Source organism: Halichoerus grypus, chromosome 3 (genome assembly GCF_964656455.1).
Source record: "Halichoerus grypus chromosome 3, mHalGry1.hap1.1, whole genome shotgun sequence".
Classification (NCBI taxonomy): domain Eukaryota; kingdom Metazoa; phylum Chordata; class Mammalia; order Carnivora; family Phocidae; genus Halichoerus; species Halichoerus grypus.
The window spans coordinates 186,435,597-186,461,035 of record NC_135714.1 but is presented as its reverse complement, the minus strand read 5'-3'; the positions used below and the strand labels follow the sequence as shown (position 1 = coordinate 186,461,035).

At 39.1% G+C, this 25,439-nt stretch overlaps 1 protein-coding gene across 4 annotated transcripts in view; it reads left to right on the top strand.

Annotated features, from left to right (window-relative positions):
- The first annotated feature begins 10,662 nt into the window (after window positions 1-10,662).
- MSR1 (macrophage scavenger receptor 1) overlaps window positions 10,663-25,439 on the top strand; it is an 88,970-nt gene continuing 74,193 nt past the window's right edge. For 2 of the 4 annotated variants that reach the window (XR_013446655.1, XM_036086476.2), the window contains exons 1-2: window positions 10,663-10,802; window positions 23,944-24,046. Coding sequence is in view for 3 of the 4 variants with exons in the window: in XM_036086476.2 (XP_035942369.1) it covers window positions 10,704-10,802; window positions 23,944-24,046 (202 nt within the window). In the remaining variant the exon portion in view is untranslated. Of the gene's footprint in view, window positions 10,803-23,939; window positions 24,047-25,439 lie in introns of all 4 variants that reach the window. The other 2 variants (XM_036086474.2, XM_036086475.2) reach the window with 2 other exon arrangements.

Here is a 25,439-nt window from a genome sequence, read left to right as displayed (position 1 = left end):
AAGAACTTTGTTTAATGTAAGCAGCAAAGAACTTTACTAAAGCCTGTCTGGTCCCTCCCACAATCTGCAGGAAGGCTGGAGAACTCAGCCTGAGAAAAGGGCATGAAGCAAAGACAAAGCACACAGGTCCAAAGCCTCTTTGACTTAAGGATGCTGCCAATAGTACCGTCAACACAGGATTCTTGATAACAAATCTTCCTCTACACCCTCATTCCTGCCATTGCCATGGATTGTTTCTTACCTATCCTAACAACTTTGTTATATTTTCTCAAGACTCAAAACCCAGGTAGGACTTAGTCTTGGCCTGGCCTAACTCAGAGCAGGCACCCCAGTTATCAAGGAACAGGGAGAGAGAGCCTGGAGCTTGCATGGTTGGGGAACCCTACCTCCCGGAAAGATCCTCACAGTGGGGAATTTACCAAATATGGATAGGGTCTCTAATGCCATTTTGTCAGGAGACAGTGGCCCACAGGGATCATCATTATCAGATTTACAGATAATACAATGTATCAAAGAAGGATTAGTTGTTCTGATTCAAACTGAATCTTTTACCTTCTGCTAAGGCAGTTACCTTCTTTTAGCCTTTGTTTCCTGAGTTCTAAACTGGGATAATATTCTGTCCAGAACATAAAGTCATTGTAAAGAAGGAAATGAGATAAACTGTGTAAAAGTTCTTTCATTTTGTTTTTTTCATTCAAAAAAGTATTAAGGGACACCTGGGTGGCTCAGTCAGTTAAGCATCCAACTCTTGATTTCTGCTCAGGTCATGATCCCAGGATTGTGAGATCCAGCCTAGCATTGGGCTCCCGCTAGGCATGGAACCTGCTTGAGATTCTCTCTCTCCCTTTCCCTCTACCCCTCTCACACCCACCCCCCCAAAAATATGTATTAAGGGCCTATTATGTGTGAGACAAAAATGCAAAAAAAAAAAAAAAAAAAGAATAGTAAAAATTTATGCCCTAAACAATATATGTGAGATATTATTATCAACATTTTAATTCTTTAATTTAAAAATATATTAAGAATATGCAAGCCCTTATTTATCATTCTGTTTAAAAAATGGGACAAATAGATGAAAAGTCAAATGACAGATAAATATGAAATTTAGAACAGAAAATTAATGTGGATGTATTCCCCCCCTACTAACACTCCTCTTCTGAGACATATTCTTTCTCCCAATCCAACCATCCAGTTTTTGTGATGAGTTAGGGACAGGTGGGGCTAGGCAGGGGGCTATGGGATCAGGCTCACAAACCAGACATAAGGGAACAAAACAGACCACCCTGTCCTAGGTGTCAGAGGTGGGGGTCTTGTTATAACAGCTACTTGTGACCAACCAAGAATTACTGGACCCTAAAAAGGAAGTAAGCCATTGAAGGTATTATCATTAGTCCTTACTCAATGGTGCTATCAATAGAGATGCTGAAAAGATTTAAGTTCCCTGGGTAGCTTTCTATAAAAGACCATCCCTAAGAGCCCTCAGTGGCAACCCTGTCAGGACCCCTCTCACTCCTGAGAACTTTTTCTATATCCTTGCTTAATAAACTTCAATCACTTTACTCACTCTCCTTTGTCTGGGAGATTCATTCTTTGACTCCGTGAAATAATAACCTAGCTCTCCCGAATCAGTGAGAGACAGTCTTACAAAACCCACCTGTAGACAAAAGTGATTGGGCTTGTAATAAACGCCTCACTAAGCCTAACCAATCAGAGCTCATTCCTGAAGTCTTTAAACCTAGAACCACTTATAAAATATGCTCTTTGATCAGAAGCAATATTGCATGGTATACATCAGTGTTTTTTTTGTTTTTTTTTTTAAGATTTTTTGTTTATGTATTTGAGAGAGAGCATGAGTGGCGGGGGTAGGTGGGGGTTGCAGAGGGAGAAGCAGACTCCCCATGGAGCAGGGAGCCCAACAACGTGGGGCTGGATCCCAGGATCCTGAGATCATGACCTGAGCTTAAGGCAGTCGCTTAACCGGCAGAGCCACCCAGGTGTCCCTACATCAGTGTTGAATGAGGGTGTCAGTGTATTTGCTGACTGTGGTGCTGGGAGAAGTATTGAAAGCAGGAGAAGCAACTCCAAATCCTAAACAAGTGTTTATCCTAGTGAGATCAGACATTCCTCCCTGGAAGAGGTCCAGTGTGATCAAGGTGCCATCGGATGACTGGTTGGGCCATATCAGGATGTTTCAGTGTTTTCATCTGCTGTTGACAAATCAAAAACTCAGTAGCAGCAGTATCTGGATCAGCTGTATTGAGAGAAAGCCCATGTTGTTCAGCCTATGAATCACTTCCATCCCTGTTGCAACATTACTTTGTGTATACAGTGGCTGGAGGATAAAGCTGACTTTCACCAGAGAAAGTCATCTTGTCAACCAGATTATTGGGCAGCCATGGTGGATGCCCTCTAGTGGACATTTACATGGGAAATGAATGTTTTTGTGCCCTTGCCCATTCTGAAAATTTCATTCCCATGTCCTTCCCCCTGAAATAACCACTTTGCAACATTAATATTTGATTGTGCCCTGATCTCACTAGTTCTCCCAGGGGTGCAATAGGGCTTTTGGATTACTATCCTGGTGGGAAGGGAAAAGTTTCTGTGGCTTCTATTTGACCCTTTCCACCAAGAGAGTTTTTACTCCACAGATCAAGAAATAAATGTGAATTCTGCCAATTGTTAAATATATTTTCAATACACATTTTGTGTCTGGGGAAATAACCACAGGATGGGTCTGTGGTCCCATTGGATCAACAATGAGAAGGACTTGGGCCAGGACAGTCCATAAGCACACAAAATGGCATGAGTTCTGAGCCTCTATTTAACAAGTTTCTGTAAGTCACCTTAGTATATTGCCTCAACGCTCTGGAGATGGCGTCAAGGGAGGCTCATGATATAGTTGTTATTAACTGAATTGTGTTCTCCCAAACTTCAAATATTGAAGCCCTCACCCCTAGTACCTGAGAATGTGACTGTTTTGGAGATAGGGCCTTGAAAGAGGTGATTAAGGTAAAATGAGTCCTTAATCCAATATGACTAGTATCCTTATAAGAAGAGGAAATTTGAACACACAAAGAGATATCAGGGGAGTGGGAGCACAGAGGGATGAACATGTGAAAGAGAACCAAAAGGAGAGAGACCTCAGGAGAAATCAAACCTTGATCACCTTATCCCAGTGGGATAACCAATACCTTGATCTTGGACTTCAGACTCCAGAACTGTGAGAAGTAAATTTCTACTGTTTAAGCCATCCACTGTGGTGCTTTGTTATGGCAGCCCTAGCAAACTAATACAGTTCTGTATTCATATTCTACTGCTGGAAAAACAGACACAAACTTAGAGGCTTAAAAGAACATAAATTGATTTCCTTACAGTTCTATAGGTTGGATGTCCAAAATGGATCTTACTGGGCTAAAACCACATTATCAGCAGGGTTGCATTATTTTCTGGATATTGGAGGGGAAAATCTATGCCCTTGCCTTTTTTAACTGCTGGAAGGCACCCCCAGTCTTTAGCCTAAGACCTTCTGCCTCCATTATCAAAGCCTGCAACCCTGTATGTCCCTGGCCATTCTTCCATTGACATATCACTTGCTCTGACTTTCTTCTTCTGCTTCCCTTTTCTACTTTTAAGGATCCTGGTTATCACACTAGACCCACTCAGATAATCCAGAATCATTCCCCTATTTGAATGTCAGCTGCTCAGCAACCTTAATTCCATATGCAACTTTAATTCCCCTTTACCCTGTAACATAACATTGTTCTGGGAATTAGGACGTGGATGTCTTTCTGGGGGGAGGTCATTATTCTGCCTACCACAAGTCCTATGACCAGGTTTCTGGGTTGTTCCCCAAAGGGCCCATCATTTAAAAAGTAGTGGACTTTGTTAACTCTCGAAGTTCAGGAACTGGCTAAGATATTAAAATCCCCACAGTAGGGACGCCTGGGTGTCTCAGTCAGTTAAGTGTCTGCTTTCGGCTCAGGTCATGATCTCAGGATCCTGCATCAGGCTCCTTGCTCAGTGGGAAGTCTGCTTCTCCCTCTGCCTCTGCTTGCCCACTCCCCCTGCTTGTGCTCTCTGACAAATAAACAAAATCTTAAAAAAAAAAAAAAATCCCCACAGTAATGAGAGCTAGGTTTCTGCCTACCAGACTAAGAAGTTTTCTGCTTATAAAGGTCATGAAGCTCCTTAAGAGGCCACCCAACATTCCTAGACAATCAATATTTATTTCATTTCTAGACAACTAATAGGAGAGAACTCTCCTTTCTTTCACAGATCTCCTGCTGGGCTGCCCATCTGCCAAACCTCTTCAGAAGCCCAAGGTCAAGGAAGCCATTGGTTTTAGTACAGGAAGTTAAGCCTCTTGGGGAAAATAGAAGGGTGGAGCAAAGTGGCAAGTGGGTATGCAGTAGTAAATGCAAAAAATTCAAGCCCACCATCTCTCACATCAAGTCCATTATCAAGTCCCATTACATTTGCCTTTGAATATATCTCTTATCTCCTACTCCCCATTACCATTGACACCAGTCACATTCAGGCTGCCATCAACTTCCCCTGCACTTTTGCAATAACTTTCTAACTTTACTTGCACTCAATTGAACTTCCCACCTCCAATTTATTCTCCATGTTGCAAAGGCAACTTTCAAAATCCAAATGTGCCTCATTCACCCCACTACAAAATGGATGTCTTTCTGCTGCTCTTAAGATAAAGAAAAGCTCCTCAACCCACTGGCGTCCTACCTAACTCTCAGCCTTATCTGGACCTTGTTTACCACCTTTTGCTTTTTTGACCCCAGCTTCATTGGCCTTGCTTCGGTCTTTGGGTCTTTGATGTTCTTCGTGTTCTTGTCTCCTTCAGGCATTTGAATGCACTTTTTCCACCCAGGACGTTCTTTCTTTCTCTTCAGCAATTCAGCTTCCACTCCTTCTTTGAAAGATAGGTGTTTTTTTCTGAGTTCCTGGACTAACTAGATACGCAGTATTGCTGTTTGCCTCACTACACATCACTGCCTCCCCATTTTGTCCTTTCTGCTCCCCAGAGGAGATGCCAGAAACTTCATTGTTCAGAATCACCTTCCCCAAAAGGCTCCTGGTTAGAGTCTGTGGTGTTCTCAAGAGATGTGAAAGGCAAAAGACAAATGAAGAGCTCTTCGTTCTCTGATAATATTTCTGTCATTTTAAATTGAGAAGGTTTCACTCTGAGAAAAAGAGGATACAGAACAGGGGAAATTGCTATATAGTAAATCTCCACTTTGCTGCAATCCCCTTGGCTATGGTGCAAGTCCTGTGCTCTTCTTGAGCACCTAGGCTGCCATCTCAGATTTCCAGGAGACTTCTGGGTAAGGAATCGCTTAATGAATTTTGCTCAGGCATCAGTTGACACTTTTACCAATTTTAAGCTGATTTAAACCACATGGGTCTGCCACTTTAATTCTGAAGCCACACTTCCCTAAACTCAGGGCAATGTGCGTTCGTATTTTTAAAATATCACTTAAAAATGAGCTCACATTTACTTTTTTTTTTCCAAACTGGTATTTTTGTGTCATTAAGACATGAATCACGAGGAAAGGGTGAATCGTTAATGTTTCTTTGGGGAGACAGCTGAGCTTGCAAGGAAATTAGTCACTAGTATGTTGTGCGCCCTCTACCCCCTCCCCTTCCCTAAGGGCCCAAGGACTGCGTGACTTTTAGGCCCTGGCAGGCACTTTCTTTTTAGCCTGTCTTTTAATTTTGTGTTGAAAGTTAGAGATGGTGGATCCGGTAATAGGAACTGAGGTTAACAGGCCTGTTAGTGTGAGCTTTTATGATGACCTGGCTAGGAACTGGGTTGTGCTTGTATCTGTCGCTGTCTGAGGCTGAAAATCCCTCTACTCTTCCTTGTTTTTGTCTCCTCTGCTACCTTTGGTTTCCCTACACACTTCCCTTAAAAAAGGACCTTGAAGCTCTTTGAGCCTTAATTCACGGGTATCACCCTGCAGCCTGGTGGCTGGGGTGGTAAAGTATTCGAGAAGGGAAGCGTTCCATAATCCACGACTAAATCCCAGCGCCTGCCCCGGACTGCGCCCCTCACACCTGTTCTTTAGCTCCTCCCCCCACGTCCGACTCCAGGACGCGAAGGAAGCTGGAGTTGGGTGATTACCCTCCAGCCTGGCCAGGTGAGATAAGGCTCTGGTGAAGTCTTTATTGTGGAGAATGCTCTGGGTGTGTTTAAAAATGGTTACTTTTCCCCTCCCTCCGCCTGAGGCACCGGGTGATTTCCCTTGGCTCTTCTCTATAAAAACCTGGTGGGGTTACTGGAGGTAAAGCCCAGAAAAGTGTGAGGGTTCCTTAGGATTTCAGCCCCAGGAGTCTCTGACAGTAGTCCTCACTAGTCCTCCAACAGTTTGTCAAAATTGCCAGTTCTGTGTCCTCACTAGTTTGTGGCTCCAGCGGCTTCTGCTCCAGGTAAGCCGACCTCAGCTGTGTGCCCTTGTGCTTACCTCTCTAATATGTGGGTGGCCCTTTGCCCGAAGACCTCAGTTCTCTGATGGCTCCAGGAAAAGTCATTGGTTTTCAGTGTGTTCAGCTTTTTTCTTTTTTTGGTTTTTGTTTTTCGTTTTGTTTTCAAATTTTAGGTTTGGGATTTGCTTTGTTTTCAGCTTGTTTCTTGGCGTTGGAACGTGGATGATGACTAACAAGCTTTTCAGATGTTGAGGCTGGACCTAGAAACCTTTCATACACTTTCTTTTAAAACCTAAGTGTGGTAAAGTGCATTGTTTCTCAAAAGAAAGTAATTATATTGGTCCCTCCATCTCACTGAGGGTTGATATATTATTTTATTACAATTTTATGTTAAAACAAATTTAGATCTAAATTCTATGGAATAAATTCTATGGAATTCTATGGAATTTAGGAATTTAGATCTGTAGTTCCTAACCAACTTTGAAATACATTTGTAAGTCAAATTAAAACTCCTACAAGAGGAGCACCTGGGTGGCTCAGATCATGATCCCAGGGTCCTGGGATCGAACCCCACATCAGGCTCCGCGGGAAGCCTGCTTCTCCCTCTCCCACTCCCCCTGCTTGTGTTCCCTCTTTCGCTGTGTCTCTCTCTGTCCAATAAATAAATAAAATCTTTAAAAAAAAAATCCTACAAGAATACTAAAACTTTAATCAACAATGTCACTTTAAGATTGTGTGGTTGAACCAAACATTTTTTAAGATTTTATTTTTATGTATTTGAGAGAATGAGAGAGAGCACACAAGCAGGGGTCGGGGGCAGAGGGGCAGAGGGAGAAGCAGACCCGGCTGAGCAGGGAACCGGATGTGGGGCTCCATCCCAGGACCCTGAGATCATGACCCTAGCCGAAGGCAGACGCTTAATGAACTGAGACACCCAGGCATCCCAAACCAAAACATTTTTATTAAATTTCATAAAAAGAAGGTACTGCTCAGTTCTGATACCATACTTAGTCTCTTTTAACTTCAATGAATACTTCAGTAGGAAACTTCTGTTTATATAAAATGTTACTGATAACATTAAGGCTTTTCTTTTTTTCTGTTTATAATCATCAAACAAAGGTCTGCTAGAATGCAGTTTTTCTCTCTTTTTTTTAAAGATTTTATTTACTTGAGAGAGTGAGCGAGATAGCGAGAGAACATGAGTGGGGAGTGGGGAGAGGGAGAAGCAGGCTCCCTGCTGAGCAAGGAGCCCAATGCAGGGCTCAATCCCAGGACCCTGGGATCATGATCGGAGCCGAAGGCAGCCGCTTAACCGACTGAGCCACCCAGGCGCCCTAGAATGCAATTTTTTAATATCAGTTTTGATGAAGTAGATTTTGGTAGTTCTTAAATGCATTATATTCACATGGAGAGATGCGTCCATTGCAACATTATGCAAACCTGTATTTAAATCACAACTTTGGGTTCAGAATATAATTTGCAAATTTATCACATAAATATAAGGTATAGCTTACCTTCTAACTAATGACCTGTTACAATTTTAGATATATAAAAGTGTCTCTTAATGAGTGTAAAATATATATATATTTTTAGTTCAGCATGCATACCTCTACCACAGTGAGCCTCATGAAACTGAAGTCAATTTTTTCCAGCCTATTTTTCTATTTAATTGTAAAACTTTATTTGCACATTGGCATAATGTTATATAGCCTTCACGCTAGACACATACGTTCATAATCAACCTGAATGAAGCCATTGGAATCCCAGGACAGTAACTGATAGTAAAGCCACTATGTAGATGGTCTGGTATGTACCCATGTTTGTGGTTTGTTTTCCAAGACCCCTGAGAATACATACACTGATCTCAGACAAAAAAAATGTGTCTTTCACCTACTTTTGAAATCAGACTTAACTGGGTTTGAGTACCAGCTCTGATGACTCATAGTTCTATGATCTTGACCAGTTTACTTAATACCTCTAAGGCTCAATTTCTTTTTTTTTTTTTTTAAGCTTTTATTTAGTTATTTGAGAGAGAGGGAGAGAGAGAGGATGAGAGAGAGAGAGCAGGAAAGGAGGGAGGGTCAGAGGGAGAAGCAGACTCCCCCCCCACCCCAGGAGGGAGCCCGACGTGGGACTCGATCCCGGGACTCCAGGATCATGACCTGAGCTGAAGGCAATCCCTTAACCAACTGAGCCACCCAGGCGTCCCTCTAAGGCTCAATTTCTTAATTTGGAAAATGACCTAACAAAGTTGCTGTGAAATCAAATGGAATGATGAATGTGAAGCCCCAACTCCTTGACATTCCTTGTGTTCTTTCGATTAATCATCAGCTTAACTTGAACGTTTTCCACCTAGTTCTCTGGTAGGGCATCTTCCATATAGTAAGACCTAATAGCTAATATTGTTATGTAGTATAATATTAATATATACATATATATAGTTGACTCTTGAACAACATGGGGGTTAGGGACACTGACTTTCCACCCCCTCCAACACACCTGAAGATAATCATCTAAGTTTTGACTCCCCCAACACTTAACTACTAATAGCTTACTATTGACTGGAAGCCTTGACAATATTGTAAACAGTGGATTAACACGTATTTTGTATGTTTTGTGTATTATATACCATATTCTTGCAATAAAGTATGCTAGAACAAAGAAAATATTATTAAAATCATAAGGAAGAAAAATACATTTATGGTACTATACTGTATTTATTGAAAAAATATCCATGCATGAGGAGACCCGTTTTGTTCAAACCCATTTTGCTCAAGGGTCATCTGTAATATGTGTGTGTGTGTGTGTGTGTGTGTATACACAAATACACAGAGATAGTGTAGCTGAGGATTATGGAAGTAATCAAATAGAGAAGTGATTCACATTGTGGAAGTAAAAATACATACATGCAATATTACAGAGACATCCTAGAAATACAGTCCACTTGGACAGAAATAAATCTCATTAGGAGAGGATTTTGGAAAGTTAATGTCTTAGCTTGTTATCCCAGAGTCTGACTTTTCTAATCCCACAGTGTTGACAGAGGCACATAAATTTAACAATATAAGAAGGGGTTCTTAAACTGCCGATTTTTTAAGGTGCCAAAAGGGCCATATTCTATAATATGATGTATTTACAAATGATTATAAAGGAAATAGAGTGAGTTCTCACGTCATCTCCCGTTCCTCTTCACTAAGAATTTGGCGATAAATTTAAACTAATGTGGTTAAGGAGTAGCCTAACAGCCTTCACGCTGAGTCAGTTTGCACCCATGTCTGTGATCCTAACTTCTTGTCGAGAGCTGCCTGGCTCAGCGGCTCTGCTGCTTGCTTGAACGTCCCTGGTAGTATTACTGTTAGCCTTTAAGAATGGCTGAATGATACTGGTAATTTCTGTCTCCCAGACACTGTGTGCATTGTTCCTGCACCCGCAGTCTTTCTACCAGGCTAGTGTCTTCTGAGATAGTGTTCTGTGGTGTCCGTGGGCATCATGGCAAGACTGTTTTGGCAGTCTCTTTATAGGAAGTATGATCCTTCCCTGTTTGGAAAACCAAGAAGTTTCTACGAAACATCAACAGTCTCCCCCAGAAGAATTAGATCTAAATTAGTTCATTAATGTATGTTTTTTTTGTGTGTCTCAACTGGAATTTGAATGTGATTAAATGAGATGCAAAGTGTAAATTCTGACAGGGTGGTAGAAGGTGAAGGAACTTTTTTCCTCAAACCCCATGCCTGAGACCTCTTTCCTTCACTACACTCCTGGGGAGATCAACAAATTGTTAAGTGCTCAAAAGAGATCTATAAATAACGTTAACATAAGTCTAGATAGAGCTGAGAAGTTAGCATTATCGGATTATTACTTTTACTTAGTAGGTATCCATATCTTTCCCTCATGTGTGTTGTGTTTGAAGCTAGAGATGAGTGGGCTTGAGTCTTCTCTCAATGTAGAATATGAAAGAGAAGGTAATTAGGATTAATAGAAGATAAAGAGATAATAATAATAGAAAATGAGGATGTTATAGAAGGCATCCAGATTTTACAAAAAGGGAAAAATTAATCCGACGCACATCATGGACCCTCTTACAATAACCCTTTGTTTCTTTTTCATTTTACTTCTCTTTTCTTTTGTAATGTCCTAAATGGGAAGAGGAACGAGTTATCTTACAAATGTAGATTTCGCAAACTTGTGCACTGATGAGAGTACTATTAAAATGCATTGTTAAGAAAAATTTTCAGCACACAAATGTGTCATTTCCTTTCTTCATGGACCAGATGCTGAAATACTATGTGATAAAGATTTTAGGTCTCAACTGTAAAGAGAGAGAAGTGGATAAATCAGTGCTGCTGTCTTTAGGACAAACGGTAAAAGAAGTTTATTTAAATGTTTTTCCAAAATTGTTTCTATTGATTATATGTGTCTGCTCTGTGTCTGTGTGTGTTTGTGTGTTTGTGTGATAGGTGAGATGTATAAACATGTATGTATATATGTTTATACATATATGTTTCTATATATATAATCGATAATTTTTGGTAGAATTTCTTATCCTATCACTAATAATTTGGTCTGGTTGTTTCAATGATAAAAAATAGAGATTTCTGCTAGGTTTTCTGTGAGTGAAAAAAATGTGTGTGTGTGCATAAATATATATGGAATATACTAAATACTTTGTAGGTTAAACTAGCAAGAAATTTTGGGCATTTAACTGTCCATATTTTTAAAAGAATTATTGACCTTATTCAAAATATGATTGAGGCTATTTTAATTAGTCTCATTTCCTTACTTGTCATATAATACCTATTATTACCTGTATTTGCTTATATAACAAATATTGCTTGGATATTTACTCTAAGCACTTGGCTGAACTAGACATAGGGAAGGGATCAGAAAAATAGAATATGGTCTATCTGCAGGCAGTTCATGATCTAAGGCAAATAGGCATAATATAATTTAAGCACCTTAACTAGTTGTAAGAGTGCTATAGATAACTACTCTGGGAATGTAGGAGAGGCCAGAATTACTTAGGGGCAAAGGGTTTGAGAAGGTCTTCATGGAGATGTTTAAATTTAGGTTCATCTTGAAGAATGGGTTGAGATTTACACAGCATAAAATGGGGGTTAGCATTCTCATTAGCCATGTGAGAATAGTAATAGAAAAGTCACAGAACTGTGATTGTAAATGTTTTATGCAGTATTTAGAAGCTAATATTCTGCAAGTAGAGTGCCTATATTTAGATCCAAGCCTCCCTACTTCCTAGTTGTGTAACATTAACTAGTTATTTAAACATTATGGGTCTTAGTTTCCTAGCCTTGTAAAATGGAGAAAATACTGCTGTATGCCTCATGGAGAGTCTGTGAGGGTAAAAAGAAGAAAAGTCCATATAAAAAAAAAATGGTACTTAAAAATAATTATTTACTGATGGTTACCTGTGTACCAGGCAATTTATAAAAATAATACGTTTTCTTAATAATTCTTAGACCGATCTTATAATCCTATTTTACATATATAAAGGAAGTGCAATCAAATAAATTGAAATATTTGCTAATGGTCACAGAGCTACGAAACGGCACAACCAGTATTCAGACGTAGACTTCCAGTTCAGGGGTGAATTCACTACCCAGGATGAGCATCAGTGGCATCAGGCACAATATGGATATTTCCATTCTCACCTTAATCCCTTTTATGGATATATTCCTCAAGTATAGAGCTATTGGTTTTACAAATACATTAATTCTATTCTCGTTCATATATATTTTTGACTTTTCATACAAAATCAGAGTTTTTGTTTTTAAATAATAAGAAAGGTTACAGAGTTCTTATTTACCCAAAATCTTAAAGATAAAATTAAGGGTTTGATAATAAATCTGAATGGGGAACACCTTAGAAGAAAAGAATGTACATTAAATATATATTACATATAAAGACTTTATTCATATCCATATAAAGGAAGTTCCACTGGGGATGTACAAGCAATTGATATGAATAAACAAAAACCTAAGAAGAAAAATAAATATATAATAATAAAAAATAATTACATGAACTATCTCTCCCACACTAATAGTAAATAAGACAAATAAAAGCCACCTTGAGATATCATTGAACTCCTATCAAAATCTAAATGATTCTAAAATAAATATTATTACTGAATAATGGTTAATTTGGCTTAAAACTGCCATATTCATATATGACTGGAATCTTTGTAAATTTGTATGATCTTTTTAAAGAGTAGTCAGGCAGTAGATACCAGGAAGTTTAAGATAATTTTTCTTTCACCTGGTGGTTCAACATATAGTGAATTATCCTAAAGAAATATTTAAAAGAAAAAAAACTAAATTATGAAAATATTGGGAGGCAAGATGACAGAGGACTGGGGGACTCCATTTCAATTGGTCCCCTGAATTTAGCTAGATATCTACCAAGCCACTCTGAACACCCATGAAATCAGCCTGAGAGATAAGATTATAAGTCTGGATCTCTACGGGGGCAGAGGATCATCAGTTGAGAGGTACGAAAGATGGAGTTGTGATTGCTTGGAGAGATGTTGGAGGATAAACAGAATGGGGGGGGGGGCCGCCAGAAGCTAGCCTTTGGAAAGTAATACCCCAGTGCAAAAGCGTCCTGCTCCTGGGGACCACCGATAGCTTGGAGAGTGGTGGCCGAGGGTCGGGAAGGGACTGATAACAGGGCTCAAACAGAACACAGGGGCTTAAGGGGCAAACTCTGGGACCAGGTGGCCACAGAGCATCATCAAGATAAAAAGCTTCTGCACAGCAGAAGAAACAGTCAACAAAACAAAAAGGCAACCCACGGAATGGGAGAAGATTTTGCAAATGATACTACAGACAAAGGGCTGATATCCAAGATCTATAAAGAACTTCTCAAACTCAACACCCCAAAAACAAATAATCAAAGTCAATAAATGGGCAGAAGACATGAACAGACACTTTTCCAAAGAAGACATACAAACGGCTAACAGACACATGAAAAAATGTTCATTGTCATTAGCCATCAGGGAAATTCAAATCAAAACCACATTCAGATAACCACCTTACACCAGTTAGAATGGCAAAAATGGACAGGGCAAGAAACAGCAAATGTTGGAGAGGTTGTGGAGAAAGGGGAACCCTCTTACACTGTTGGTGGGAATGCAAGTTGGTACAGCCACTTTGGAAAACAGTGTGGAGGTGCCTCATAAAATTAAAAATAGAGCTACCCTATGACCCAGCAATTGCACTACTGGGTGTTTATCCCAAAGACACAGATGTAGGGAAAAGAAGGGCCATATGCACCCCAATGTTCATAGCAGCAATGTCCACAATAGCCAAACTGTGGGAAGAGCTGAGATGCCCTTCAACAGATGAATGGATAAAGAAGATGTGGTTCATATATACAATGGAATATTACTCAGCCATCAGGAAGGATGAATACCCAACTTTCACATCAACATGGATGGGACTGGAGGAGATTATGCTAAGTGAAATAAGTCAAGCAGAGAAAGTCAATTATCATATGGTTTCACTTACTTGTGGAACATAAGGAATAGCATGGAGGACATTAGGAGAAGGAAGGGAAAAATGAAGGAGGGGAAATTGGAGGGGGAGATGAATCATGAGAGACTATGGACTCTGAGAAACAAACTGAGGGTTTTAGAGGGGAGGGGGTGGGGAGCTGGGTTAGCAAAGTGATGGGTATTAAGGAAGTATTGCATGGAGCACTGGGTGTTATATGCAAACAATGAATCATGGAACACTACATCAAAAACTAATGATGTACTGTATGGTGACTAACATAAAATAAAAAAAATTAAATTTTGAATAAAAAAAGAAAATATTTATAACATCATCATCTATATTAGTAAAACACTGCCCTCCAAAAGAGAAGGAAAAAATTTCTTAAAAATTACATTATAGGAAAATGACTACATAAGTAGGGTAGATACATTTGATGAATTATTATTTGGCCCATAGGTTTAAATTTGAAGAAAAAGATCATCTGAAGTATAAAAATATTGATATGATTTTAAGGGAAATATATAAGACCAGATGGTAATATACACCATGGTATCAACTATGTAACATGGATACATATGTACAAAGACTGAAATTTCATCTGAAAAATGAAGGTGTTTTTTCTTATGTAAAGGTGATGGGATGACAGAATTTTTTTTTTTTTTATTGAAGTATAGGTACAGTTGACATACAACATTATATTGGTTTCAGGTATACAATATGATGATTTGGCATTTATGTACATTACAGAACGATCACCATGATAAGTCTAGTTACCATCTGTCATCATACAAAATTATTACAGTATTGACTGTATTCCCTATGCTGTACTTTACATCCCTAGTGACTTATTTTATACTGGAAGTTTATACCTCTTAATCCCCTTCACCTATTTTACCCACCCCCCTGTTCCCTTCCCCTCTGGCAACTATTGGCTTGTTCTCTGTATTTATGAGTCTGTTTCTGTTTTGTTTATTGCTTGTTTATTTGTTTTGTGAAATTGTGGTATTTGTCTTTCTCTGTATGACTTATTTCACTGAGCATAATATCCTCTAGTTCTATCCCATGTTGCCACAAATGGTAATATTTCATTATTTTTTATGGCTGAGTAATATTCCATTATACATTTTTATATATATATATATATATATAATATATAAAAGAAGTACATCTTTATCCATTTATCTATTGATGGACACTTAGGTTGCTTACATATCTCTGCTATTGTAATTACAGTGAACAAAGTGGTGCATATATCTTTTCGAATTAGTGTTTTCATTTTCTTCAGATAAACACCCAGAGGTGGAAATGCTGGATCATATGATATTTCTATTTTTAATTTTTTGAGGAACCTCCATACTGCTTTCCATGGTGCTTGAACCAATTTACACTCCCACCAACAGTGCACAGTGTTCCCTTTACTCCACATCCTTGCCAGCACTTGTTATTTCTTTTCTTGTCTTATTACTAGTCATCCTAACAAGTATGAGGTGATATCTCAGTGTGGTTTTGATTTGCATTTTCCTAATAATTAGTGATGTTGAGATTGTTTTCATGTGTCCATTGCTCATCTGAATGTCTTCTTTTGGAAAATGTTTATTCAGTTCCCCTGCCCCCCCCCCCTCTTTTTTTAATCCAATTGTTCTTGTTTTTGTGTGGTGGTTTTTTTTGTTTTGGGTTTTTTTTTTTTTTTTTTTTGGTGTTGAGTTGTATGAGTTCTTTTTATACTTCGAATATTAATCCCTTATCAGATAATATGATTTGCAAATATCTTCTCCCATCTGACCCAACTTATCTTTCATATTGTTACAATATTTTTATAATAAGAGCAGGAAAAACTGAAGGGTATGTTTCCAAACAGGTTAACATTGAAACACTTTCATTATGGTTTTTCTGTTGTAGCTTCTGTAAACTTTTCACCCACTTTATAAAAAGCTGATATTGCAGAGATGTGTTTCACTTCTCATGAGAACAAGCTTTTAATGGATTATACAAACTCAAAAGATTTCACAACCCTTTTTTCATGCATTTACATTTGATAGGAATTGTAACTAAATGTGAGGTTACTTTTTCTCTTCAGAAATGACATTTAAAGACACATTTGAATTGTTTGAATTGTTCACTGGCTGCTGACAAAACTTTGCATGTGTATGTTCTCTAATATGACTAAAAAATTACAATGATAATAATCAGTGTGAAGAACTAAAGTAATATGGTAAGTCTAATAAATGACATTGAGGTAAAGTGAGAACATTGGGGGTGAAATTTTTTGTTTCAGTTTATGCACAATTCAGAGACAAACCTTTTATTTCATGATGTATAACAAAAGGACTTTTAAAAGTTCCACATGAGTGAAATAATGAACTTTTCTTGAGGCATAACATCAAATATGAAAACTAATCATCTTGCAGAAAATAATTGTCTTTCATTTATTTATGTAACTTCTTGTAATGCATTTGTGTATATGATGAGCACCTGCTAAGTGCCAGGAACTTTCTGCTTATTGAACCAAAGAGAGGAAAAAACTCCTGAATCCTGGATCTTACTGGGGCAAAGGGGACAGATAATAGACAAGATAAATGCGGCGTGTGGGTGGCTCAGTCGTTAAGCGTCTGCCTTCAGCTCGGGTCATGATCTCAGGGTCCTGGGATCGAGCCCCGCATCGGGCTTCCTGCTCAGTGGGAAGCCTGCTTCTCCCTCTCCCACTCCCCCTGCTTGTGTTCCCTCTCTCACTATCTCTCTCTCTCTGTCAAGTAAATAAATAAAATCTTTAAAAGAAATAGACAAGATAAATAAGGAAATCATTTTTCATGTTAGTTGGTGATAAATTTTGGGGGAATAAATCCAACCGGGAAGGAGAAGAGGATGTAAGCGAGGTGATAATTTTAAATCTGATGCTCAAGAAAGGTCTGAAACAGTGAGGTTTTAGTCAGGACCTGAGTGAGATGAGATTTTCATGAGTTCTGAGCAGAGGAGTGGTATGACCAGTAGGGGGGCTATCAAAATAGTCCAGGTGAGCAAGATCATGGGGCTCGAACAAGGATGGTTATAGCAGAGGTGATGAGAAGCAGTCAGTTTCTCCAGAGGATTTGAAAACAAACCAACAAGATGTGATGACAGAAGGATGAGAGAAGGTGAGGGGACAAGGGAAGACCCTGGGTTGGGGCCATACTCAAAAATCCAAGTAGTGATGTTATTAGGCAGTTGCATATACAGGTCTGGAGAGGTCTGGGCAGGAGATAAAGACTATCTTAGTGCAATCTTCAGTCCCTTCTCAGCAGAAGAGCATGAACATGACCAGACTTCTGGTATACTGTCAGCACCTTTCATTTTTAGACATTTACTGCTTTTGGACCTTTCAAGTCTGCTTCTGCCTCTACCGTACAACTAAAACAGCTCAAATTCCATGTGGCAGGTTATGAATGTCCTTGTACATCTTGAAATTCTTGTTTCCTTTCTGTGGCCCTGACTTGTTTTTCTATCATGGTCTCAAAGGTTCTTTCTTATCTTTAGTACTAGCTCTTCTTCCTCTACTTTGCCACTCAGTATGTTGGTTGTCAAGTTTATGTCCCTTATATTTTTTTTCCTGAAAAATATTTTCTATTCTGATTTTTTTATCCTATTCTTTGTTAAAGTGCTACATTTTTGTGCTGGTTCATCAATTCTTTTAATTTGTTCCTCTTTCCCGATGCCATTGGATTCTCCCCTTAATTGCCGACCCTATGCTACTAACCAAGATGCATGCCTAGGGTAGATAAAAAGGAGCTGAAATCCAAAAATCGAGGTGGAGAGGCAGGAAAGTGTCCTGGGAAGTCCAGGAGTTGCTTTGCAGTCAGATATGGGTCTTGTGGGTGACAGTAATCTAGAATAAAGCCCTGGCTTCTGGTTTGGGTGATGATGCTTTGCTACCACCTCTGTATTACAAATATATAGCCATCTATGTGTCTGACTGCATCATGTAAGCCCCACTACACAATACATAGAAGATAATAATAAATAAATGATTATAATAATGATAGACTAATATAAATGGATGACACGCCAACATCAAAAATTCTGGAAAAGGAAAAGTTAGGTCAATGTGGAAAATACACCATTGTAACTAGTTGTATTATTTAAAAAATCTGACTCTGCGACTTGAGATCTGAGCTGGATATATTGGTTTGGTCAGTATGCAGATAATATCCCAAGCCATAGAAGTAGATGAGATTCTCAGACGGAGGATGGCATCTAAAAACAAAAGAAAATAATGACAGAAAATACCAGCAGTCTTATGACAGCACCATCTGTGATTAACCTAAGCAGCTTTTTTTAAACATTTCTTCTGGAAAAGCATATACCCATGTTTCATACAGTTGATGATTCACCAGCCTCTCTGATACGCTGCCCCAGAAAACAAACAAGACTTTCCCTGGTGTACCAGTGTAGCCAGAGGGAATGTTTTACACTCATCATTCCACTCAACAGATTTTAGTGTTCATCTCCCTGCCAGGCCTCTGTACCTCTCGGGTTTTATATAGTCCAGATATGGTCAGTTAGGCTAGTCCGTTTGTCTTTTTCAGTTTTAATAAATCTACCCAGAGAAACTATAGTTTGAAATCCAATAACTTGCACCATGTTTATCATCTGCATAAGCCCATAAAAGATAGATCAAAGCTTAGAGGCCTAAAGAAAAGCAAAATTGAGCCTCATCTCTACTTCAGGGTGAAAGGGAAATAAGTAAAATATTTAATGGACAGTGTATATTTTGTCGCTAGTAATATAAACCAGGTCACTACTGCCAAAGTAAAGAATAATTTTTTACTTAATTTGTATAGGTATTTCCTCAATATTATATTTTGGGTAGGTTGTGACAGCCAGGTAAATGTATGCAATCAGAAAAATAAAAGAAGAGGGGCACCTGGGTGGCTCAGTTGATTAAGCGTCTGCCTTCAGCTCAGGTCAGGGTCCTGGGATGGAGTGCCGCATCGGGGTCCCGAGCCTGCTTCTCTCTCTACCGCTCCCCCTGCTTGTGCTTGCTCTCTCTCACTCTCTCTCTCTGACAAATAAATAAAATCTTAAAAAAAAAAAAAAAAAAAGTTGATGAATAGAATGCCTCCAGCTACATGCTTTTCTGGCCTTGTCTGCTGGGCCCTCTGCCCTGAGCTGCTGCTTCTGTAATGCTGATCCACTTTAGTCCCCATGCTGTCCATGCCCTCATGCCCTTTAATAGCTTTTCCATCCCTGGGACAAAACTTTGATAAAGGCATCATCTGTTCTGTTTCCTCCTTGACCACCCCCTTGCTCAAATAATTAATTACTCCCTTTTAGACTATGTCTGTGCTTTGTGTATGTACACACACACACACACACACACACACACACACACATCACTGTCAGGTGATTATAAAGATTTTACTCTTCCGTATTAATGTGTAAGATCTTTGGGAGTTGTGAATATTCTGTGCACATTGATCTTGACATGCTAGTGACTTGCTCAGTACTTGATATAATGACACAGTAGGAATTTGTTGGATTGGCCTACATGAAGGGATAGGTATTTCCATCTTAAAGTCATTGATTGGAAATAATCCTAATACCATCTATTTTTTGTTTGTTTTCATGGTGTAGCATCTAGCATTCTAGAGCCACCTTTAAAAAAAAAAAAAAAGTAGAATTCATTCTTTCTTCCAAGAAAACTCCTTTAACCCTGTGGCTTTTAGGAAACAAACTGAGGGTTGCTGGAGGGAAGGGGGGTGGGGGGATGGGGTAACTGGCTGATGGACATTAAGGAGGGCACGTGATGTAATGAGCACTGGGTATTATATAAGACTGATGAATCCCTGACCTCTACCTCTGAAACCAATAATACATTATATGTTAATTAACTGAATTTAAATTTAAAAAATTACAAATTTAGTAGAAAGAACATGTGGAGCTTCTAAACAAGTATATGGATAAAAATAACATTCATCCTGCTTTATTGAGGCCAAGATTAGATCAGTACATTATCATTCTGGATTTGCCACTTTCTTTCCTCTTAAAATAATGAAATGTTTAAGTTTTCTGTATGAAGCATCCATATAGACTTTAACAGTTGTCCTATATGTATACATAAACACACAGGGAATGATTTGAGAGATATCTCCAAAGACAATTTGAGGAATCTCTATTGTTGCTGAAGTTCATGAAGATATTTTTTTTTTCATGAAAACAAATCTTCATTAAAAACATGTTAAACAATCAGATTGTTTAACATTAGGGATTGAGAGATCATTGAGAATGATCCACATTAGGGATATATGTTGAAGAGTGGTTCTGAGAGAAATAGGTCTTTGGAAATGTGTGGGGATAAAGTTTTTGGATTTTTTTTTTTTTTTTTTTTTTTGCAAGGGAAGCAGTAATATAAGGACTAGGAAATATTATTGACACTTAAAGGGTGGCAACCAGGGATGATAAACATCCTCCACAACAAAGATAGTCCTTCACAAAAAAGAGTTGTTCCAACCACGATGCTAGTAATGCTCCCCTGAGAACTCCAATGGTATGTGGCCATAGCTAGCTGCTGACTGGACCTGACAAAGTAAAAATGGGGCTATTGAGGAAAAAGCTAGAGTAAGTGGCAGTGTCTCAACAGCATGACATAGTCACCCAGCCCTAAGATTTGCTTCAGCTCAAGGAATCTACCAGAAAAGTAAGAATATAGAATAGAAAAAAGAAGAAGAAGATGATGACAACGATGAGGAAGAAAGAAAAAATAAAAAGAAAGAATGAATCTGAATCATAGACACAACTCATTTGCCAGGAAGTTCTTTATCAGAAGAAGCACATCTTTTTGGTCACAGTATCTCCAAACATCCATCTTGTTTAAAAAACAAAACCAAAACTATTATATGACTAATATCCTACCAAAAAAAAAAAAATCCAGTCCATTTTTTCAGCAAATATTAAGTATATTCTTTAATACAAGTTGCTTTAGTTTCTGCTAATTGAATGTCGAATGAAAACAGACATGGTCCATCTTCTAATGTGGCTCAAGGTCTAGAGAGATTTATCAGATTCAAGAGGTTTCTTTTTTTTTTACAAAAATATTCCCATTTTGAAGACTGAGTAATATAAGAGATCTTTCCTTTGCATTTAAGTGAAAATGGAGTTATAATATCACAAGTATTAGGACATATATTATCACAAGTATTAGGCCCAAAGTATTGGGCCATGGTCATGCCCAAAGAGAAGGGACCAGTAAGCAGCCTGAAAGGAAAAGATTTCTGGTTAATAGCAGGTATATATAAATGTATACATTGTGAGCCCATTTTTTAAAAATTTTTATTTAAATTCTTATTAACATATACGGTAATATTGGTTTCAGGAGAAGAATTTAGTGGTTCATCACTCGCATAGGACACCCAGTGCTCATCACAAGTGCCCTCCTTATTCCCCATCACCCATCTAGCCCAACCCCCCACCTCCCTCCATCAACTCTCAGTTTGTTCTCTATCATTAAGAGTCTCTTAAGGTCCCCCCCTCCCATATGTGTGACCCCATTCTTTATAAACTGAGTTAAAAGATAAACAGCTTGGGACGCCTGGGTGGCTCAGTTGTTAAGCGTCTGCCTTCGGCTCAGGTCCTGATCCCAGGGTCCTGGGATCGAGTCCCGCATCGGGCTCCCTGCTCGGCGGGAAGCCTGCTTCTCCCTCTCCCACTTCCCCTGCTTGTGTTCCCTCTCTCACTGTGTCTCTGTCAAATAAATAAATAAAATCTTTAAAAAAAAAAAAAAAAGATAAACAGCTTTGCTACATATTCCCAATTGCTTTGAACTATAGTTCTCAAATGGATTCAGCTAAGCTTTCTTGTCATCTCAGTTTTAAAAATTGTTTGTTTGTTTTGCTTGGCAAGTAAAGCTATCATCCAAATCAAATAATAGAATAAATTAAAAGGGGGGAAATAGCAGGAGAGTCTGCATTTGAATTATCCAATTTGGTTTCCTATAATGGTCAATTTTCCCAGATAATTGTTTATTTCTTTTACTTTGTCTCTGCCTAAGAAAAAAGGATGTAAGTCCTTTACTTTCCCCTTATGTCCGCTTTCTCCACAGTAGCCAAATCATTTAACGATAGTCCTTAGTCAGATCAATAGGATTTACAGGAACTATGGCCAATCTACAGAATGATATATATACAGAGATTGTCATTGCAAAATAAAGAATCACTTTGGTAATATTTAAAATATATATAAGTTTAGTCACATCCTTACTTGTCAGTACCTCTTCCCAAAGCAGGACGAATGTTTGCAGAGGAATGATTGGCCTCCATCTGCTGGACAAGATGTGAGTTTGGTGTCCCAGAGCTGCCTGTGCACTCTGTTAAAACCTCAGCTGTACTAAATCCCTAACTCAGCATTAGAGAAAATAAGAAATGATCAGAAGATGTTGATTTTATGCTAAATTTATCAATCAAGTGAACTGAACTGTTTCCAAGAAAAAGTCCTACAATTATTTTTTCTCATTGAAAAATGTTCTTAAAATGTGGTCCTCAGACTGGTGGCACTCTGCATCATTTAGAGAACTTGTTGGGGGCGGGGGCGCCTGGGTGGCTCAGTTAGTTAAGCCTCTGCCTTTGGCTCAGGTCATGATCCCAGGGTCCTGGGATGGAGCCCCAAGTCCAGCTCCCTGGTCAGTGGGGAGTCTGCTTCTCTGTCTTCCTCTACCCTCCCCCTTCTCATGCTCTCTCTCGCTCACTCTGCTCTCTCTCTCTCTCAAATAAATAAATAACTAAATCTTTAAAAAAAAAAAAAAAGAGAGCTTGTTGGAATTGCAAATTCTTGACCCCACCTTAATTATCAGAAATTCTTGGGGTGAGGGTGCCTGGGTGGCTCAGTTGGTTAAGCGACTGCCTTCGGCTCAGGTCATGATCCTGGAGTCCCTGGATCGAGTCCCGCATCAGGCTTCCTGCTCGGCAGGGAGTCTGCTTCTCCCTCTGACCCTCCCCCCTCTCATGTGCTCTCTCTCATTCTCTCTCTCTCAAATAAATAAATAAAATCTTTAAAAAAAAAAAAAAATTCTTGGGGTGAGGCCCATTAATCAAGCCTCTCAGAGGATTCTAATGCATCTTAAAGAGACGTAGGCATAGATTATGTCATAGAATATAACTGCTTAAAAAGCTACAAAGACATAATTTGTGATGCTACCAATGTATAATGAGGGAAGCCCTGAAAGAAAACAATACAAAGAAGAGAAAAGGAAAATTAAGTTTTTCCTTTGGTTTCAATCTAGTGACTAGACTTTATCTTTTTAGCGTGATAAACAGATGCCTTGGCAAAAGAAAAACTGGCTCATGAAGCTCTGATAAAAGATCACAGGAAATATTTGTTTCAAATTTCGCATAACTATTTGTTTTATCCAGAACCTCTGATGAAAGATCACAGGAAATATTTGCTCCAAATTTTGCCCAACTATTTGTTCTAAGGGAAATTATTTTTCTTTCCAGCTACACAGTTGTTTTCTGTCACTTGGGAAAAGATTTTTTTTTTTTTAGGTAAGGAAGAAATGTTACCTCTCACTCTCAAAAGACACACATCTATAAAGACAGATATGCATTTGTCCATAGAAAGATACGTGAGTAGATTCCATGCAGGTCTGTCTTTCAGTGTGAAAATTAAAACATGGGTAGATACAATATATTGCTAGATGTGGCAGGTAGGTAAATTTAAGTAATTAATCATACTTGTTCCCTTGCTAAAATTGAATTTTATATTTTTAAATTTTTTTAAGATTTTATTTGAGAGAGAGACAACGAGCAGGGGGAGGGGCAGAGGGAGAAGCAGACTCCCCCCACGCGGGACTTGATCCCAGGACCCTGGGATCATGACCTGAGCCAAAGGCAGACGCTCAACTGACTGAACCACCCAGGCGTCCCTAAAATTGAATTTTAATTTTAAATTTCAACTTGAGACATTATGCCACAGGGCCCTAGACCTTTCATGTGTAACTAATGTGTTTTTCCACGTGTCTGACAGAAAGATGGAACAGTGGAATAGCTTTCTCGATCAACAGGATGACACTGATAACTGCTCAGAATCCGTGAAGTTTGATGCCCGCTCCATGACAGCCTTGCTCCCTCTGTGTAAGTACAAGAGGGGGGTGCCTGTGGTGGTTGTCCTTAGAGTTAGTGACACTATGTAAAATTACAGTCCTGGGACTTACCTTTCATGTGTATGAACATGAAGACTTAGTGGACAAGTAGGTCTTCTCCTCTTTTGAGACAGAATAGAAAATAAGCAGAGGTTGGACTAAGGAAGCTTTGTTACAGGTTAAATTAGTTCACAGTGTTGATGGTGTCCTCTGATTTCGCAGCCACTGGATGAAGTCCTGGAAGTAAATATACCCCTAGCACCATTAATTGATATTTGAAAATCATGGGTGGTATGTACTTGTATTAGTCTCCTAGGGCTGCTGTCGCAAATTACCAGAAATTGGGTGGCTTCCAACAACATTTGTTCTCTTACAGTTCTGACTGCCAGAAATCTGGAGTCACAGTGTCGGCAAGGCAGTTCTCCCTTTCAAGGCTCTTCCCCGCCTCTTCCTAGATCCTAGTTGCTCCTGCCTGTTCTTCTTGCTCTTTGGCTTGTAACTGCATCACTCCTATTTCTGCCTTCATCTTCCCATGGTCTTCTTCCTGTGCCTTTGTGTCCTCTACTCTCCTTGTAAGGACACCAATCATGGCACAACGGCCCACCTGAATCCAGTATGACCTCATCTTAACTTGATTATACTGCAAAGACTCCACTTCCAAATAAGGTCACATTCGCAGGCAACTGGAGTTAAAGACATCAGTGGTATCTTTTGTGGGGAAACAATTCAACCCACAATAGTGCTGAAACAGAGGTTTGCAGGGTTACAGGAGCTCAAAAGAATCATTATTCGGTTATATGTGGACAGGTCTATTAAGGCAGCAGGACTGAGTTGCATATAATTCTGCTAACCTTTAAAGGCTGAGTACATTTCACCAAAAGGGTAGGGTGGGTGAAAGAGGATCCACAGAAATTTCAGTCAGAGGAAGCAGCATATGCAAGGGGCAGGGCGGATGAGTTCTTACACAGACAAACCTGAAATACAGACCATAACCCCAAGGTATGACGGGTATTGTGCACAACACAATTGATGGGTGAGAGAATATGGCATGGATGAGACAAAAGGAAAAAGGATCCTAGTAAAGCTGTTTAAGGTAAAGATGTTGAGAGATTGAGGAGGGAGGACAGAGGCATTGGGGACAGAGAAAAGGCCACAGGAACTTTGGAGAGCTACTTAAAAGGCAGAATGCAGAGGATTTGATTGTAAATTAAAGATAAAGGAGATGACTGATGAGTTTCAGGCTCATTCAGCCTGGCAAAGGGATATCCCATCTTGCTTGTTTTGTGGGTGGTTCTTTTTCTTTTTCCTTAGACCTTTCTCTTTTTTAGCTTTTTTGGGTCTTATATTTACTTAAAAATTTTCTCTCCTTTTCCTTCCAATCCCTC